Genomic DNA, 14,541 nt, shown 5'->3' with positions numbered 1-14,541 from the left:
TTGAGTATTAGATAGAAATATACTTGAGATTCCTGCACTTCGTAATAGAAAACCTTCTAATTTAAGCTAATTACTGTTAAAAGAGCCTTTGAAACCTCTGATGCATAAAAGAAAACCTCACTGACAGAGAATGATCTGGAACCTTGGTGGGTTAAAACTGCATGATTATGGACTGTAAAATGGAAATATCTGTCTATTGGAAAATGAAAAAAAAAGTAAAAAACAAAATAAAAAAAAAAAAATTCACACATGCTTCACTCCCTGGACTGGGAATTATATTATGAGTTTTATATACCATAACATTCACAGCTAATAATTTTGCAACCTTTTGTTTGTGTGTTTTAAAAAAAGACACATCCAATTCACCTCAGACTGACAGTTCAGCAGTCCTTTTAAATGAGTTAGAAATAACCTACCTTCCAGTAAAAGACTGTAGCTTCCACTTGAAAACCCTTTAAATAGTAAATAAGTAGCTTGTGCCTTAATCAAGCAATAAACCTCTTGACAGGCACAAAAATACAAAAGAAAGAATTGCCTTCTCTTGAATTAATAATCATGTATATGAACTCATATTCAAAGACTTACACTAAATACCCTAATATAGTAAAAGAGAGAAACATATAATTACCTACTAGTGAAATAAGAAAATGCTAAATAATTTCCTAATGGAATACCAATCAGAGTGGTACAGACTAATCAAATGTCAAATGAAGCTGACTGGCTTCTTTCCAAGAGAAATCTTGACAACGCATTATAAATCACAGGCCCTTAAAGTGCTGATAACACACTTTCCCATTCTGAAACTATCCTTCTGAGCTTTGGGACCTGGGGTGGAAAATGAGTCTGACGTACCAAACTTTAATTATTTGGACAAAAAGTGGAGTCATTAGAAGTCATCTGTGTCTTAGACTAATGTCTTTGACATGCAAACGGACGTGAAAGTCAAGGTTACATTAGTTATGATTAACTGCAGGTCTCAGACATAAAGATGTGCTGCCTTTATTCCCATTTTTACATCAAGGTTACATAAATCAAATCCAACTAATCAATATTTTTTTATGCAGAAAACTGCAGTATTGATAAACAGCTATTGATAAATACAGAAAAATAATAGTCCCTGTATGAGATTACTCATATAATAAGTCAACCCCTTAAGGTACATATGGCTATTACTTAAGAGATTTTAGGATGTGCATGCCAGCTCCAAGACAGAAGGTTTTTGTCCATTTCAATCATATCCCTGTTCAGTGATTATCCCCTGAAGTATCCGAACAGCCTAAATAGTTCCCACTCTATTACTCATAAAGCTTTACTGATTATATTACTCATGTCTGGAAAGACTAGATTATAGTAAAGCCCTTTGACTCTATCACTATTGATTTCCCTCAAGACATTAAAATGAAGTATAATGAATCTCCATTTTCACCAAAACTCCTTGCTGTGAGGAGCTTGAAATTGGCATGCCATGGGCAATAAATGAACCAAATAGCCAGACATATCAAATGACTAAAGTTGGCAGGCTTTGACCCAGGTCTGTAATTTCTCATTTTAGCCCAAAGTCCTTAATCAAAACAATTGTCAGAAAATAGTTAAATATTTCAAGCAGTGCATGACTTGCCAGTAAGTTCTGTTGGAATAATTTGACTTTAGAAGAAGAAGAAAAGCATCGGTGAGTATGGAATTGAACTTACTTTGCACATCAAGGCAACTTGACAAAATAAAATCATCATTAACATGTTTTGTTTTATTTTTTAATACATTTTCAGTATATTGGGGCAAATCTCATTTACAGCTTTTTAAACAAAAATGTTTTGTGAGGATGAGCTGGACACTTTAGCAGTAAGCTTGGGTATTTTTTAATTTTTTTTTTATTGAGCAATGAGTATACAGTGTAAAAGAGTGTATTTTAAGTCCTTTCACCTAAAGGTACATTGGATATAGTGATATTCAGTGGCCCAGTTGACAGATTAAAACCAATTCAATATTGTTTATTGCCAGTCCGTAACATTTATGGTTTTCTATCTATCTATGGCTAGAAATGTAATATAATTTTTGTTAGGTAATAGTAGTAACAAACTTGAATGGTTATTGTAGATTCCAATAATGTGGAACGCAGGCGTGTTACTTAACCTTAAGCAAAATAATAACCACGAACGAGAGAAGCAAAACATCTTAAAGAAACATAAGAAATAAGAACAAAAAGACTTAAAGATGAAGAACAAGACAAAAACACTTAAGATTACATCTTTGGTGTAGAGAGGGGGTCTGAGTCTCCCAGTTGGTATGCACCTCCTACCATATTTCTGTTACTTATTGATTCCTGTTTGATAAGATCCATTTTGGTTTTAGTTGACTGGATAGAGAATGGCTCTACTGGCTGAATTGTGGGTTAGGAGTGTTCCTAAAATCAATTTTCTCCTAAGTTGCCTCAAACCTCCCATATTCAAACTATTAATTTTGTCAGACAAGAGTATTCTCTTTCAGGAACAACTATCCTCTGGTTATCTGTGTCATATCCAACTGTGATATCTGTTGATCATTACAGTTCCAAAGCAGGGCTTTTTAGGTGTGTGTCTCATCTTGATGTGCCCTCACCCTCTACACAGTAGTTTTATAGAATCTGACTAAAATTATCACTACAGAAGAAAAACACTCAAGGATGTCACTGGAGCACATTGCTCTCTGAGGTATATAATGCCATCACTGTTGTGTCATGACTATAGTATACTTATTTATACTGTTATCTCATGCTTTGATAAAACAAAAGCAGATTTAATTTGGCTTTAAAAAAAGTATTTTTCATTTCCTCTAATATTCATACTTAAATACAATATTTAAAAGATTGTTATGGCTGTGAAAAATGCCTTATAGCCATCTTTTCATCAAGCATATTCATCACAAAAAAAGTAAAACTATAAAAAAAAAGTTTAAAAAGTTGTATTTATCTATGCCTTTGCTTTGCTTTAACTAATTCAGTTTACTTTTAGAAATTAAAGCCTAGATTAACTTAATATGTTCAAAAACATTGTTTAATAGTGAAACTCAAATGTTAAAATCTAATCAGACAGCAGTGACCTGACATTATTCTCTAACATGATGTAACCTAGTTGCAATGAGAGTTTAAATTCAGCACATGTGATGCAGGGATTAAGTCAGTAGTCCATGGCTCCAGTGACCTCCATCCAATATGGCTGTTTTAATTTTATAAATGTCAGTCAATGTCAATGTTAAATAAATCTCCAAATTGTATCGGGGTGATAGTGTGTCTTTTGTTGTCCTCATTTTGTGAATAATTCATTCTTTAGATGCCTAAATTTGGTGTTTGAATGTTTTAGTACAGATCCTGTATGTAAGGGATTGCAAAGTCAAATCCTGTTTTTAAATTCCACGCCTCCCAAAATATGTCTTTGTGGAGTAGCTGATTTCATACACAGCTTTGTTGTTTTAAATTTTTGACAGACTCATAGGCTTTCTAGCCAAGGACCAATGAGCTCTCATGAATCAACACTGTCAAAGCTGTATAGCAGTAGGGACAGAGATTCTTGTTTGTTCATGCTTACACAAATGTGGTTTAATTCTTGTGGTAGAAAGGTTTTTCATTTTAAAAATGTGGAAAGTTATGAAGAGGAATTTTTTTGGCTCTGTTCACACTACAGCTCAATTCCAGTGTTTTGCCCATGTGTGACTCATTTTTTTAATAACAGTTGTCGTAGATAAATTCTTTATCAAAAGGGCTGCTGATATTAAGAGTCTGCAGACAGAGGTCTTTAATGATCCTTTATTCGGCCGACCAGGGGGGACACCCCTTCAGGACAAAAGACCCCGTACAATCATTCTCCCAAGCTTATATAGCCTGCCTGTCACTATTTGCAGACACACAGTACCCAGGTATGCAGCCTTGTAGGGCTGACTGGTTGACATCATTTTGATATCATGTTATAATGTCATCCTATTAATATTGTGCTGACCAGGGCAACTGCACCTGTTGTTTTTCAACTCTGATGCATTCAAACTTCCACATTTCCCCCTTTCAAATATTTCAGAGTAATCGGCCCTAAGACGATACTCTGAAACTTACAATAGGGAAACCTTTTTTAAGCACACTTGTCCACACACGCAGGTCTCAAGCATAACATAGGAGCCAATCTGAACCTCCCGTACGAGGGCGAAAAAAAACCCCGAAGGGAGAAAAAAATTCCCCCATGCCCCCCCTGTTGGGCGAGCACCGGTAACTTTTGATCTCACTTGACACTCAGGCACGGGTAGGCCAGTGGACCCCTGCATGAGACCTTCTAAGTACTATGACAGCAAGTAACCATACACACACAACAAAGAAACTCCATTACAATCTGTTTTCACAAGGATAACCTATTACAGAGGATTTCTGACTACAAAAACCACACGTGAATAACACAAGATAGAGTCTTTTTCCAGTCCGGAGGCAGACAGGAGCATTGGGTCACCAGCCTTCCGTTACAGGCTGCTGCCCCTTTTGTCCAACCGACTGTAGTTCTCTTGAGACGTCACAGGTCCAACTCAGTACGGACCAATTGGGCAGCCATGATGAAGGATGTCTGTTTCTTGAGACTCGTACTCCATGCTCTCCTCAGGGCGGGAACGATGCACATGCCAAACAAGAAAAGAAGGATCAGAACCAAAGCTGACCCAACTCCCACCTTTATCAATACATTTTTCCAGTCAGCCATTAACTGGTCCAACCAATCAAGGGACCAGTCGCTCTTCCCAGCATGCTCCCAAGAGTTGTACTTGTCTGGGATAACAACCGGAGGGGCTCCAGGCGCCTTTGAGCACCATATGCATTCCTCCGAAGTCATTTCCTTTACTGACAGCCAAGCCCAGCGATACCAAGTGTTGGCCATCGCTTCCTTCCATAAGTAATCTTCACTAGGTCTAAACCCTCGTACTTCCGGTTGCCCCTTTACATCCTCCCCCCCCTCTAATGTTTTATCATGATAACTATCTACCAAAGTATCTAACCCTAGAGGGGGAAGAGTGAATGACTCAACCACCCCACTGTCTGGTTGGCCATCAGCAACCACGGTGGGCTGCGGTTCAGGTGTAAAAGCAACTTTATTCACAACAGGGGTATTAACTGTGGTCTGGTAAGAACTTACAACCTTCCCAATCTCCAATCGACCTTCCAGTGTGTTCCAAGCAGCAGCCCATACCTGGTCAACCATTAAGGATGTTATACGTGCTAAGTGTTCATACCCCAGTCCTCCTGGTACTGACTGATGGTTACCTATTCCTGCCTGTGGGCGTGGAGTAATGATTGCTTCAAGACCAACCTTATCCGGCTCCAGGGCCGGAACCACAGCTAGAGGGGGAGTGGGCCCCTCCTTTACAAAGTGAACTCCCCATTGCTTGGCAGTAGCAGCTGTGGTAACATAAACACTTAAGTCTGAGCCCAGAGGTTCTAGCCTGGACCCCAAAACCTCACCTCCCTGAGCACCGCTTTTATCATCCACCCCAGGATTCACTGGAATGTTATGGCCCTCTACATCTTGTTCCTTAATTGATCTTACTTTCCGCCTATGTTGTGCCAAAAGGGCAACATCTGTCTGAAATACTGAGTCACGGGTGGTGTGTAGATGTGTGCGGGTGCATGCCGGCAAGAGACCTGACCGATAGTGACATTTGGCATGTGAGTCGTACTCCCCTTGGTCACTGAGGTCGCTCCCTCGTTGCGCAGCTGCCCCTCTGTTTCCTTGAGAAGGCCCTGGTGATGGGACGACGTGGTGACTGTTGCTTCGGGTCCGGATTGGTTGAATTGTCCCTGCCGAGATCCCTGTCTCGCCCAGAAGAAGAAACCAAAGGAATGTCAACCACAACATCATCGGGCGGGAACTCTGAATCTGCCCTGACAGGACTATCTTCGTCAGATGCATGTGAGGCGATACTTCCCCTTTTGGGGGACTGGTCATTTGAGAACGCTGTACAGTCCGACCAGTCCCCAGGGCCCGTTTTGCAGTTGTTGGTCGTAGGTGCCAACGAACAATGGTTCAGATGATGCCAAGCGACGCTCCCTTCGACCTGGACCGCAGTCGGTGTGGCACGGACCACCGTGTAAGGACCTCGGCGTCTAGGAGTGTTCCACTTTCTTCGAAACTCCTTAATGTACACCTTATCCCCGGGCACCACTGGACCAGATGTCACAGAGACTGGTTTTGGCTCGTTCGCTTTTTCCTGAAAATAAATCGCTTTATGGATAGCAGACAACTGTTTCATATAACTGTGCAGCTCCTTCTCCAACTGCTCCAGCGGGGGTCCTTTGAAAGGACCCCGAAACTGCGGACCCGGCATAGGGCGACCTGTTAACATTTCATGAGGAGACAAATGTGTGACCCGATGAGCTTGCATGCGGTAACTCATTAGGGCCAGCGGTAATGCGTCATGCCACCGCAACCCAGTACATGCACAAATCTTATTAATTTTTGCTTTAAGTGTGCCATTCACTCGTTCCACCCCTCCCTGGCTGGAGGGAGTGTAGATACTTCCATGGCGGACTTTGATTCCCAGCTGACGCAGGACGCCCTCGTAGACTTTATTGATAAACGCTGGTCCCGAGTCTGATGAAAGGATGGATGGTAAGCCAAACCTAGGGATTACCTCACGGACCAGGAACTTCACAACCGTTCCCGCCCCCATGTCCTTCGACGGAGTGGCCTCCACCCAACGACTGAAATGATCAAAAACCACCAAAAGGTAGCGCTTACCGTGTACCGGGACCAACATGTCCACAAAATCTAAAATCAGATGACGAAACGGGCCTTCCGGGACAGGAATTCGCGCTGTGGGGGTGACAATACCTTTTCGAATGTTATTTTGCGAGCATATCTCGCACCGATTAAGCGCATCCGTTACCAGTGCCTGCAGGTACGGCGCCCAATAACCCTGTTGTTGTATTCGATGTATCACCTCATCTCGCCCACAGTGGTCTGGTTTGTGACACTCTGGAATTAAAAGAGACAAAAGTGAGATTGGAGCGACGATCAGGCCGGTATGTGACCGCCATAACCCTCGCCCATCTTTGGTAGCACCCCTTTTTTCCCACATGTTTTGTTCACTCGCGCTAGCACGCGCTTGCATTAATGTGATATCATCAGGTGTGACAGATGGTTCCAACTCCACAGCTGGGGCCAAGACGGCGACCTTGCAACCTGAAGCGTGCTTTGCAGCTTCGTCTGCCGCATTGTTTCCCATTGTGGTGATGGAGTTGTCTTTTCGATGAGCAGGACACTTGATAATGGCCAATCGATGTGGAAGCATCATGGCCGAGATCAACTTCATAATCTGTTTCCCATGCCGAACGGGTTTACCATCTGATTTTTGAAAGCCGCGCAGTTTCCAAACTGCTCCAAACAGGTGACAGACTCCGTGAGCGTATGCTGAATCTGTGTAAATATTAGCAGAGGAGTCTTTAGCAAGTTCACAAGCTGCAGTAAGTCCATACAATTCAGCTAATTGTGCAGAGCAAGGTTGTAAACATTTTTCAGCTTTTACTGTTACGAACGTCCCTTCCCTTTGTTGCACCACGGCGTAGCCTGCGTGAGTTCCCATGTGGTCTCGAAAGCATGACCCATCCACATAGTACGTGACCTGTGCGTCGTCCAACGGCTCAGATTCCAAGTCCAGTCTCAGTTTTGTGTACCTCGTGGTCTCAGCGACGCACTCGTGTGTATCACCTTCAAATTCAAAAGGTAACATATTAGCAGGATTTGTGGTCTCACATCTCTTAATTGTTACATCTGGATAGGTGAGCAATGGTAGATACTGAAGGCAACGTGCTGTTGTCAGAACAAGTTTGCTGTGATTGATCAACTCTGTGATTTTATGATGGGTGTAAATAACCACAGGATATGACTTAGTTATTGCAGACGCCTTTTCATACGCCATGTGAACAGCTGCGAGGCCCTGGTAGCAGGGGGGCCACCCTCGTGCTACGTCGTCCAACCTTGCACTGTAGTAAGCGATGGGTTGTTTCCTTCCACCAGCACATGAGTCTTGTGCCAATACAGCCGCTGCATACATGTTACATCTGTTTGAAACATAAAGATGAAAAGTTTTATCATAGTCTGGCATTTTCAGCGCTGGGGCATTTTGCAATTCCTGCTTGAGCACATCAAAAGCCAACAGTGCCTCTGTGGTCCACTCCAAAGACTTCTTTAAAGTCTTGACTTCAGAGGACTTCAGGAGTTCCCTAAGCGGCGCCGTCTTTACTGCGTAGTCCTCCAACCACTCCGCGCTGAATCCTGTGATACCTAAAAAGGTCATTAGTTGCGCGCATGTCTGTGGACGCGGTGCTCGACTTATGCCTTTGAGGTGGTCAGGAGACAGAGCTATTGTTCCATGGGAGATTACTCTGCCAAGGAATTCCACCTGAGGCTGGCAGAATTGCAGTTTTGTCCGAGATGCTTTGTGTCCACATTCTGCCAGTCTCTGCAGCACTTTGATCGAGTCGCGCTGACAATCTTCAATGGTGTCTGAACAAATCAATATATCGTCTACATACCGGATTAGGACGCCGCTCAAATCCAGCTCCTGTAGATCCTGACTCACCACACGATCAAACCACGCGGGGCTGCTTGTCAGTCCCTGGGGCATTCTGGCGTAGCTGTATTGTCGACCTCTAAAGGTAAACGAAAACAGATATCGTGACTCTTCTGCCAGAGGGATACTGAAAAATGCTGAACAAAGATCCACTACTGTAAAAAACTTAGCTTTAGTAGGGATGGCATTCAACAGTGTGTGAGGATTTGCGAAGTCTGCAGCGACATCTTCAAGAATGGCATTGATTGCCCTTAGATCATGGACCAGTCGGTACTTTGATTTATCTGCTTTTAGAACTGCAAGAATTGGGGTGTTACAAGGACTAGAAATCTCAATCAGCACTCCTACTTTTAAAAAACCATCAATTAAGATTCCAATCCCTTCTTCATCTGCGGGATTAAGTTTGTACTGTGGCCGCCAAGGTAAAACTGCACCTGGTTTTAATTTGACAGTAACTGGGCTGGCTGAAACTGCCAGTCCCACATCCGTCTCATGTCTGGACCACAGTTGGTCCGGAACCTGTGTTAAAATATCAGTTTCCAGATCACTGTTAAATCCAAGGGGGTTGGTTTTGCATGTCATCATTATGTTTTTCCCTGGTAGCACCACCATCTGAGGTGTTGCTTGTAATGACAGGTCACACCTAATTCTTAACATTGATCCATTCTCTGAAAGAGAGATTAATGGGTTCTCTGTACTGTTCCATGTTAAATGCTCTGCATTTCTTACCATCGGACCGAGGTCCCTTGAATGGTATCCTGGGTTTACCAACAGTGTAATGTGTGGTAAGGATTGAGTAACACAGTACCATTTATCAATAAAGGTGTTCCGGTTTACCTTTAATGCTGCACCCTGGCCTCCAATCAGGATATATGGAGCCTGTATTTTAACCATCACTCCATCCGTCTCCTTTTCCCACTTATCCTGAAAGGTTGAGCTGGCTGATGGATCAAAGAACATTGTACAGTGAGGAGGTAATTTTGGTGAAGAACCCTCCAGGGCCCAGGCCTCCATGCATGCCCTCCATTTCCCCAACTCCGAACCCAGAGGCCCCTCTATGTTCCCCAGCCAATAAACATTTGCTGGTTCTGCTTGGGCATTCATTTGTAAGTTTAATCCACAACTTTCCACATATATTCCCAAAGGTGAACATAAAATTTTGAGCCCGAGTTTACAAAGTGCATCTCTTCCTAACAGATTGACAGGAGTTTGGTCCGAGACCAAAATGGGTATTTTAATTTCATCATTACCTACTTTCATTTTTACGGGAGCAGTAATAGGAACCAATTGACTTTTTCCCGAGAATCCTACTGTCTTCACAAAGTTGTTTGACATGGGAAGGTTCTTGGCAAGGGATCCCTGTATGCATGAATGGGTCGCCCCCGTGTCAATCATCATTTGGACCTGTCGATCCTCAATTTGGACATTTATCATGGGGTCGGTGCGTGTATGCATAATCAATGGGTACGAACCTTTACCCGCAGGATCCTCGGGACCCCCCTAAAACTGAGAGGGTCTTGGTCGTGGGCCACCCAGGGGTCCACCTCCACCTCTTCTAGGGAAGCCTCCGTTTCTTCCAGGACCACCTGCTGGGAGGGGCATAAGCCGTGGGCACGCCCTTGCAAAATGTCCATACATGCCACAATACCAGCAGCGGTTGGATCCCTGCCACGCCCCAGACGAGGGAGTACCAAGCCTTGAGTATGAAGGACGGAACGGCTGGGGACCCCTAGCGGCCTGTGTTGACTCAGGAACTCCAGCAGTCCGTCCCGCACCTGGATCTGTGAACACAACAGCTTGAACCTTTTCTTTCAGCTTGCCTTGCAAATCATTTAGTTGCATCTGTGCCAGCTTCCTTTGAATCTGGAGGTCCTGTTCAGAAGTCTTAGTTAGGTCTTTCCTGTATCGGGTTACTGCATGAACCACATGATCACGGAACTGTTGCGCTGGCATAGATGTTAGACCAACGACATCCTCCAAACGTCTGCTGACATCCTTTGGCATTGAATCGATGACTGCATTTCTGAAAAGAGTGAGCAAAATAGGATCATTTTCCACATCTTTCTGAGACTCTTGACGCCACCTTTTTAACTGTGTATCGATGTATGCTGCTGGGTTCTGGTCGTCCTTCAGAGGTTCCCCTTTTAAAGCATCAACATCAATTTTATTAGGGTACTGTTTGCGTATTCCTTGCCAAATCACCCCCTTATAGGCTGCTAATTCTGTTCCATCTGCCCTTTCACTCAAAATCCAGTCCAGTTCATTGTCTCTGAAAAACTGCTGCATTTTAGACAACCCCAAAACCTGAGCGAGGACAGCTTTGATGTCACCCAGTGAAAGAAATGTTCCAGCCGTGTTTGATTCCAAAGCCTTAATCCACTTGCCTCCTCCTGCGGATATTTGAGGGAGCTCTGAGACCAAACCTGTCAGGTCCCGAGCTGAAAAAGGATGATAATCAGCCCTTGTTCCCCGTATCAGAATTGGGAACTCCCCCCCTTCAATCTGTCAGGAGGTCTGATGTTAGGTCTGTATCTTAAATCATATTCGTCTCTAGGGACCCCTGTGGACGTGCCGGGTTTCTGTAAGCATGCAGGCATGGAAACTCCGCCTCCTGAAGTCGCCCCCTCCACCTCCTCATTTAAGTCATCTATTTCCTGTTCCATCTCAACTATCTGGCTCCGTCCCAACTCACGTTGCAAATCTTGCTGACGTGGTCCTAAGTTCATCCAAAAGCTATCATCTGTCTTACCTTTCCGAGCCAGTTCGGTTCGATCCTGGTAACAGTTAATGATTCCAGACTGACGTCGCTGTGTACTACAGTATTTTGGAATTGTCATGTGGGGAGGAGTTTCCTGTTTTTCTCGAGGAGAATGTATAGAGGTTGAATGCCTTCCTACCTGGGCGTGTGCTTCCCCAGTGCCCTGTAAGGACGCACCCCGCTGTTTGAAGTTGGGTGGGTCTGGTTGGGGCAATGCATCAGTAGGAGGTCCCTTTTCCGCGAGCCCTGAAGCAGCAGATAACCTATTTTGGATATCACTTACATTTCCGGGTACGCCAGCATCAGTCAGTCCCCCTAGAAGGCTCTGCTGGTCATCAAGATTAAAGTCCCCATCAAATTTTATCGTTCCTGTTAAATTTGGAAAAAGTTCGGCGTTAGTAGTGTTTCCAGTTTCCCCTGGACTATCCGTGAAAGACACAATCGTTTTGACATTTCGTTTAATTGGCTTGCTAATTTTAAATAAGTTTAAAATTTCCAATTCAAGCTGTCGTTTCTTTTGTCGTTTCTTAGAATTATTTTCAGCTTTGTAATCTTCAATGCGATGTTGCATTAATTCACAAATCTGTGGGTCAAAGCTTCCTGTAACAGGCCATGGATTTATCAAATTTTTAGTTCTTTTGCACCATTTTTCAGACATGTGTTGAATCTCTTTCATCCTATGGGGATGACGAATGCCAACAATAGCCTGTGGCGTGCTCATTGTTATCCTATTTAATCAACCCTGCTTTTAATACAATATGATAATCATGCAACTCAAACGAAAACCACTTGGGTGCGCCGCAGCTCCGTTTCCTGTTTCTAGGCGTCGGTCCAATGGGAGGAGTCGTGTTCTGTTGGAAGGAAACCAAAAGAGTTCAGCGGTCTCATTTTAACAGTTATAATAGTACAGATTACATCCTTGTAGCTGCACGAGAGAAGAGCACTATTTTATTTTTGTCAGTGCTTGTGTCTATGCGCGTTAGCAAGTAGCTTAGTGTCAGATTTCACCAGACCACTATGAGTTTGGGGAACGAGTCAACTTATGCACTGCAATACAGATTAATTTTTTTCAACATGCAGCATGCAGTATCACTTCAAACAGAGGCCTCTGTCTCATGCATAAACTTTCTTCCAACAGTTACTTGCAGCGCTGCTTCAATCTCCAGTTACACTCAGTCACGCATTCCTTTCCACATTTAGTCCATTCTTTGACACACAAGCTTACTCGGTGTCCAGTTTCGCTCAGACACACACTCACTCAGACAATTCATCCTCAGCTTTTTCCTCCTCTCAAAGGAGAGTTTAAAGCTTTCTTCTCTTATTTTTCTCACACATGGACATAAGTTTACTTTCAGCGAGACAGGTAAGGCAATCAAGGAATAGTCACACACTCAGTCAGTCACACATTTCTGTCCGGTGCATCACCCACTATCATACACACACTTCAACAGCTGAGCAAATCACCATTAGTCAGAGGAGAATAAACCAGTCAAAACACAGTTTAAAACTTTTCCCTTATTTCCTCTCATAGAAGACATCAGTTTTTTCCGTTGGAGGGGTAAAGCAGTCAAAAGACAATTTTCAGCTCACTCAGACACCCATTCCTATCCGCTTCATACACACACTTTAACAGCTGAACAAATCATCATTAGTCAGAGAGGAATTAACAGTCAAGACCAGTTTAAAAGTCACAAGTTCGCTCCCAGTGAGCAGTCCAAAGAAGGAATATGTCAACAGTCAGTTTATAAAGCCTTTTTCCTTCCTTTTTCTACGTACGTTATTTAATGTTGCAACAAAGTTTTTCACAGCTGTACTGCGCTAAGCCCCTTTTACGCAGATTTCCCGGGTTAACAGAGCTTAAACCTTTCACTACTGGCTCTGTTTAATTTAGGATCAGATTTTTGATCGATCTTTGCACCTTGCTTTCCTATGAACCTAGTCATAAGCTACTCACACCCACTTAACTGACCCCGTACAAGACCAGACTATGGCTCGCAATCTTGCGGGCCCTGTGTTTAACTTTTTACTAAATTTGAACTCAAAACGGATCGATCGGTGCCTTCACATCATTTTCACTTTTACTTCACTTTCACTACTATTTTTGTTGCCAATTTACTTTCGCCGCTATACTGACCCTCCTCTCAAAGTTCCCGGGCGACCGCGTCCAGTAACGCCGAGGTTTTGATAGGGCCTTGAAATGTTACACCTTAAAACTGACTCCCCTCCCACTAATTGGTGGAGTCCTCCGCCTATCTCCTTAAACTGAGCCCCTTTCCACTAGGCTGGTGGGCTCCTCAAAAACTACTTTATTTCTCCTTAAACTGAGCTTCCTCCCAGCTACCTCTGGTAAGGCCCTCATAAACTACTTTATTTGTGCGCACAAATTTATCTGTCTGGCAGAGTCACACAGCAGCTGTATAACTAAGTTCAACTTGTAGCCAGGACGGCCCCCCCGCCCCGACTCACTTCACCCAGAAGGATTTAAAATGGGGCTTACCTCCTTGAGCGGTGAGTCGAAACGGTCCAGGCGTCCGGCCCCAGCGGTTAACTGGCTGGCTCGCCAAATGTCGTAGATAAATTCTTTATCAAAAGGGCTGCTGATATTAAGAGTCTGCAGACAGAGGTCTTTAATGATCCTTTATTCGGCCGACCAGGGGGGACACCCCTTCAGGACAAAAGACCCCGTACAATCATTCTCCCAAGCTTATATAGCCTGCCTGTCACTATTTGCAGACACACAGTACCCAGGTATGCAGCCTTGTAGGGCTGACTGGTTGACATCATTTTGATATCATGTTATAATGTCATCCTATTAATATTGTGCTGACCAGGGCAACTGCACCTGTTGTTTTTCAACTCTGATGCATTCAAACTTCCACACAGTCTAAATGGCACTAAATGACCTTTTTTTTAAATCCGACCAGGCCTTTCATGTGGTCTTAGGACAGCTACATAACCGATCTGTGTTGAAGCTGCTTCAGTCTAAACGGTCATATCATATTACATCCAACTTTGATGTCACAAATCACAACGGCACAGCATGACTTTAAATATATGAACAAATTAAGCAAAATAATACAATGAAGAGAGGGATGGGGGTGTGTATTTAAGGTCCAGATTTCTCTGGAAGATATCCACATGTCGCGTTTGGTAATCATCCTAATGGTTTGGGCGGTTGCGGGTTGGTGAAACTGGACCCACGAAGGACTCTG

General features: G+C 43.4%; 1 protein-coding gene across 3 annotated transcripts; it reads right to left on the bottom strand.

Annotated features, from left to right (window-relative positions):
- Positions 1 to 6,073: 6,073 nt before the first annotated feature.
- On the bottom strand, positions 6,074 to 14,203 carry LOC121629316. 3 transcript variants are annotated; one of them, XM_041968998.1, is made up of 3 exons: positions 13,827 to 14,203; positions 10,044 to 12,180; positions 6,074 to 6,207 (listed from the first exon to the last, which is right to left on the bottom strand). In XM_041968998.1, the coding sequence occupies exon 2, from the start codon at positions 12,048 to 12,050 to the stop codon at positions 11,046 to 11,048; it is 1,005 nt and encodes a 334-aa protein (XP_041824932.1). In that variant the 5' UTR covers positions 12,051 to 12,180; positions 13,827 to 14,203; the 3' UTR covers positions 6,074 to 6,207; positions 10,044 to 11,045. The 3 variants fall into 3 exon arrangements, with proteins under 3 accessions (XP_041824932.1, XP_041824934.1, XP_041824931.1); XM_041969000.1 differs by lacking the exon at positions 13,827 to 14,203 and adding an exon at positions 13,464 to 13,812; XM_041968997.1 differs by lacking the exon at positions 13,827 to 14,203 and having other exon boundaries at positions 10,044 to 13,449.
- Between the last annotated feature and the right edge of the window lie 338 nt (positions 14,204 to 14,541).

Source organism: Melanotaenia boesemani, chromosome 18, assembly GCF_017639745.1.
Source record: "Melanotaenia boesemani isolate fMelBoe1 chromosome 18, fMelBoe1.pri, whole genome shotgun sequence".
Lineage (NCBI taxonomy): Eukaryota > Metazoa > Chordata > Actinopteri > Atheriniformes > Melanotaeniidae > Melanotaenia > Melanotaenia boesemani.
Note: the sequence above shows the minus strand (reverse complement) of the source record. Positions and strands in the feature narration are given on the sequence as shown.

Excerpts from the sequence above, each read along its gene's own strand:
- LOC121629316 (XM_041968998.1), bottom strand. The coding sequence starts at position 12,050 with ATGAGCACGCCACAGGCTATTGTTGGCATTCGTCATCCCCATAGGATG.